The following is a 5,125-nucleotide window of genomic DNA, read 5'->3' as shown; positions in this document are numbered from 1 at the left end:
CATCGCCCTTCTGGTGAAAAGTGGCCGCCCGAACCTGGTGCCGTTTCTCCCGGAGCGGTCGATGCCGTGGGCCCGGCCGCTCGGCGAAGCTGCAGGGGTGGGGGGGTCTGACCGCGACCATCTCCCTTCGCAGACTGACTTCAAGACGGCCGATATGGATGTCAACACGGATCAGGATATCGAGAAGAACTTGGTGGGTATCGAAGCCCGGCCATCGGGTCCAGGCCCCGCCACTCGCGCTCCCGTGCTGCCGATCCCCGGGCAGAGGAGCTGGAGCGCTGCCCTTCCCACGGGCTGTTTTTTCTCGTTGACGTACAGCCTTGGGGTTCTTAAGCCACCCTTTTTTAAAGGTTCTGGGCTGTGCCTCCCTTCGTCCGCTCTGATCTTGAGATCCTGAGCTTGGAAAGCGGAAGGCGTTTAACTGTGGTTCTTGACAGGGGCACCTACGGGGCTCCTACGCGCCGCTGAGCTTTCCTGGCCCTGTCCGTGCTCTCTTTAGCCTGAGGGAAGGGGAAGGTTCTCCCTAAATTTCCCCTCTCCGCTGCAGGACAAAATGATGTCCGAGAGGGCTTTGCTGAAGGAGCGCTACCAGGAGGTGTTGGACAAACAGAGGCAAGTGGAGAATCAGCTGCAGGTACAGCTTAAGCAGCTGCAGCGGGGCTGCTTGGGCCTCGCGCCGGGGGCCACAGCGGGAAGCAAAGCAGGCTGTGAGAAGCGGCATCGACACGCCGCCTGGCAGCTTCTCCTCTGCCCTGCGCTGTTTTACACCGCTCAGGACTGGCCCCTGCCCAAACCGGGGTGCTGAGCAGCTCAGCACTAATTCCTAACGCAGCATCCTGCGTGCACATCCGCTCCCGCCAGCGATCTTGCGACATCTCTTCAACGAGCAGGGCATTTTTCCCAAAAGAAAACCGGTGTGAAGCGAGGGGAATTCGCTCCCCGTGATTATTTCGATCTCTGTGGCCGTTGCTGGCGGGTCGCTAGGTTAAACGAGCGATTCCTAGCTGGCCCTGTGGCTGCTGAATTTAAGGGAAAAGGAACCATCGCTGGCCCATCGGCTGGATCTAAAACCGAGCAGAACTCGCTTGCCCCTGGAAATCCTTCTACGGAGGCAGGAGAGCCTGCGGTTTAGCCCGTCTGCCTGCCTCCTGGGTTTCCTCCTGACAGCTGCTATAGATCTCGTCTGCATCTACTCACGAGAAAGATTCTGATAACGCGCGTAATTTCATAATCTCTCGTCAATTAATCTAAAATAATAACGGGTTTAAAACCAAAACCGTGGCTTGGGAATTGCGCTCTTTATTTGTGTGATGCTTGTTTTACTCTAGGAGATCCTGAAGGCAATTCAGGATGTTACGATCAAGCGGGAAGAGACGAAGAAGAAGATGGAGAAGGAAAAGAAAGAATTCTTGCAGAAAGAGCAGGATCTGAAAGCGGAAATTGAGAAACTCTGCGAGAAAGGCAGAAGGTAACAGTGTGGAAAAGCAAGCAGAGGGGCTTTTTTTAGGAGCACAGGCATAGCTTAACCCTGACGTATAGGTGGTGAAGCAAAAGAGGATGGCTTCAAACTCTTTGGACGCAGCGAGTGGTTTGGGGAGCAGTTTGGGACAGACCTGGGCGGTTTTGCATGGATCTGCCAGAGACAGAGCAGCTTCTCTTTACAGACGATCTCCACGCGAACGCTGGGGCAGGGGGTTACTGCTTTGCCTGGCGTACGCGGGGAGAGCATAAGGTGCAGCTCAGCTCTGCGGGCTGCCGTCTTCCAGAACCTAGAGCCTTCCCGCGGGAGGCAGGGCTGCTGCGTGGCAGCGCCAGGGGCAGGGGCTCGTTGGCCGTTCCGAGTGGTTCTCCCCAAAATTTCCCGCTTCGGTAGGCTGCTGGCTGTGCCTTACCCCCAGTGCTGCGACGGGCTGACTGCCGCTGCCGGGCTTTGCTGCGAGGCAGGCCGTGTGCTCTGCCCAAAGAAGCTCGCTCGGTTCGGCGGGGGGCTGGTCTAACGCGAGCAAGCAGCGAGTTGTTTGGGAAGGTCTGCAGGTCCCTTCGGGTGGTGAATCTGCACGCCTACAGAGCCGTTCTGTCACGTCGCAGAGGTCTGCTTTCGGTTTGGTTCTGATGCTCGGTGATGTTTTTGGATAAAGCTCCGTTAGCAATGGTTCTCAGGGCTTGGCCCCTGTTTCGCCCCAGTGAACGGCTGCAAAGCACGCGGTGTCAGAGCAGCACAGCTCCCTGCGGTGGATTCTGGTTCTATGCCACGGTCTTTCTGCAGTATCATGATACAGCAGAATTTTTGCCCTGGAGGATGTTAGTGGTTGCTCTCAAACGTTTGCTGAATGGTGCAGTCTTCGGAGCGTGTCGTTACCTTGGGCGCACGGCCGTGCCAATACGTTGTTTAAACTTGGGGCCCGCGGCATCAGTGCCTGGGCGACGCCACCTTCACGGGAGGTGACTGTGTCTGTCCTTTTTCTCTTGTGCAGGTTGCTGAAAGAACAGGAGGAGAAGGAAAACAAGATTGCCTCTCTGATCGCAGAGCAGTCCGATGAAAAGTAAGGCTCCTGTCTATTACTGGATTGGTGCTGCCGAATACTCTTTTCCTTCCAGTCATTTTGCCTGAGGCTTCTGGTGGGGTAGGCTGGAGAGAGCGGCCTGCCGGCGCTGTCCGGTTAGGTGCTCTGCAGGCTTTATCTCCCCTTCCAGCCGGCTGCTGCCCCTGGTCTCTGGATTAAATCCTCTTTGATCCTGGTCACAAGCAGGCTCCTAGATACTTGGGACATAAAGATCCCGTAAGATTAGAGTTTATGCTCAGTGGATTGACTCGGCTTGTAACTGCTACCTCTGATTACCCAGAATTAGCACAAACCTATTTCTCTCTGCTCACCACAGCCGCCCAGCTACTCTAGGCTCTGGCACGCTCGGGTATCTTAAATCTGGGCAGAGAAGCTCTGGATCCAGGCACAGACGCTCACATAACATAGGTGGAAAGGGCCAGCTTTAAACTTCTCCGGGATCAGCACGGCTTAGCTCTGTGTGCTGGTTCGGGTTGCTTCCTGGTTCGGAGCTGTGCACCTTTCCCTGGCGCTGGACTGAATTTTGCCGAGGGGAATTCCCCTCTCCTCGTTTTGCCCGAGTGTTTGCACACTGGCTGTTGGCGTGCTTTGGAACAGCTCGCTCCTGGGACGGTGACTCATGCAGCTTGGGAACGGTGGCTGCTGCCGTGGTCTGGAAGCTGTCGATCTTCCACCGTTTCACCCCGCCCAGAGCTACCGGGATCGATGGGTTTTGTGGGAGTTTGTCAGCTCTCCCGTTCCACGCCGTCCCAGCGCCTAAGCCCAGGCTGACTCGTTCTGTTTCTGTCTGCAGGCAGCTATGGGAGATGGAGCTAGATAAGCTGAAGAACCAGCACAATGAAATCAACAGGAACATTCTCGAGGAGACGGAACGGGCCTGGAAAGCAGAGGTTAGTAGGTGACTTCTTACCTGCAAAGCAGTTGTTGAAGAGAGGCTTTTTAAGATTCCCGGTTGTAATGAATGATTCCGGGACATAAGGAGCAGTTGAGGACGAGGCTAAGTCTCCCTCTCCGCAGGACAAGAGAAGAGATAAGCAAATAATACCCGTGCAGTAAAGTTGGGACTAACTGCCTTAGCTTGGTGCTTAGTGAAGAGGTTACAGTCGTAGCCTGGCCGCAAGAAACAGGGGAGTACAAAAACTCTTCATGTGGGGCCTCTCTCTGCCAGATCCTGTCCCTGGAGAGCCGAAAGGAGCTGCTGGTGTTGAAACTAGAAGAAGCGGAAAAAGAAGCAGAGCTACACCTCACCTACCTCAAGTAAGTCCGTGTCGTCTCAGAAAGGGTAGCTCAAGCGTCCCTACGTACCTATCTCCTCTTCCTCTGCTTGCACCGGAGGTTTGACAGTCGTTCAAGGTTTCCTGTGGCTTTCTTATTAAAATAACGTGGTTCGGTAATGTCACCACACAAGGGTAGGTGGGGCTGTGCTTATTCTCTATTGCTGTTCATCTGCTAAACGCGTGCCGTGCCCTTGATGGAGAGCTGCTGGCATGGCGTTGGCCGTGGTGTCTGTGTCTCTGTCCAGCAGATCAGTCTGTGCTCCGGTAGCACCACGCGCTCTCCTCTTGCGGGGGTTTCTTGCCTGGGCGTGAGCCCTTCTTCCTGCCCAGCCGGAGGAGGGAGGGGGGAAGGCAGGAGGGTGCGGGGTGTTAGTTGCTCCCGCTTTGCCGCCAGTGAGAGCGCAGTTGCAAGTGGGAAAGTTCAGTTGTGCTTGCAGGTCTGCGCCACCCACGCTGGAGACGATGAGGCCAAAGCAGGAGTGGGAGATGAGGCTGAACAGGATACGAATGACCAAGGAAAGCGTACGAGTAAGTTCCCGCTGAGCGGCTCCCAGCCTAAGAGCGGGCAGTTCTTCGCGTGGACGCTGCTTTGCACGCTTAGTGTCAGCCCTCTCCGGGGGAGCCCCAGAAAAAGCTGAGCTGTGCACTCAGACTGTGCCCGGCCAGTCCGCCTTTGCGAGCGGCTGCAGAGACCTTCTGCCCGCCTCGTCAGGCTGGTGCGTGTGGATGAGCCACGTGGATAGGAAAGCAGGGTGTCGGGTTAATTGCAGAGGCAGTTACTCTGTTTCTCCCTCTGGCTCCTTTTTTATTCTCTTGACTCCTGTGGAGCCAAACTCTTGTCTGCTGTAGGGCCCGCAGCCGTTCCAGGGCCGAGAACGCTTTGCCCCGGCAGGGGAATCTGCCTGTTCCAGGCACGCAGCGCCTGAGACTTCCTCAGGCAGAGCCTTTGGTACATGCCTCTGTTTGCTTTCCTCTCTGCTAGGATCAGTTCAACGACCACATCCAGATGGTGAGAAACGGAACGAAGCTGAGCAGCCTCCCACAGATCCCAACCCCGACGCTGCCACCTCCACCCTCAGAAGTGAGTGCCTCTCCAGCCTTGTTATTTGTCATAGAGGCTTTCACTGCGGGGCCGTTGCTGTGACTGGGGACAGCCTCCCCGCTGGCCCGTAGCTGGCCCGGCCCGTCCTGCGTGCGTCGAAGGAGGCTCTGCGGGATTGCGTTTTCTGGAGTCCCCTGCCTGTCCCCTGTGTGTTTGGGCTGTCCCCGGGGAGGAGGGGCAGG

At 56.4% G+C, this 5,125-nt stretch overlaps 1 protein-coding gene across 1 annotated transcript in view; it reads left to right on the top strand.

Annotated features, from left to right (window-relative positions):
- The first annotated feature begins 61 nt into the window (after positions 1-61).
- RNF214 (ring finger protein 214) overlaps positions 62-5,125 on the top strand; it is an 8,906-nt gene continuing 3,842 nt past the window's right edge. The window contains exons 1-8 of the mRNA XM_035892484.1: positions 62-193; positions 548-688; positions 1,329-1,468; positions 2,475-2,543; positions 3,358-3,454; positions 3,733-3,821; positions 4,279-4,369; positions 4,824-4,922. Of these exons, the coding sequence (XP_035748377.1) occupies positions 62-193; positions 548-688; positions 1,329-1,468; positions 2,475-2,543; positions 3,358-3,454; positions 3,733-3,821; positions 4,279-4,369; positions 4,824-4,922 (858 nt within the window). The remainder of the gene's footprint in view (positions 194-547; positions 689-1,328; positions 1,469-2,474; positions 2,544-3,357; positions 3,455-3,732; positions 3,822-4,278; positions 4,370-4,823; positions 4,923-5,125) is intronic.

The sequence above is a fragment of the Egretta garzetta genome, unplaced genomic scaffold (genome assembly GCF_000687185.1).
Source record: "Egretta garzetta isolate BGI_Z169 unplaced genomic scaffold, ASM68718v1 scaffold134, whole genome shotgun sequence".
Lineage (NCBI taxonomy): Eukaryota > Metazoa > Chordata > Aves > Pelecaniformes > Ardeidae > Egretta > Egretta garzetta.
This window is presented reverse-complemented; position numbering and strand designations above follow the sequence as displayed.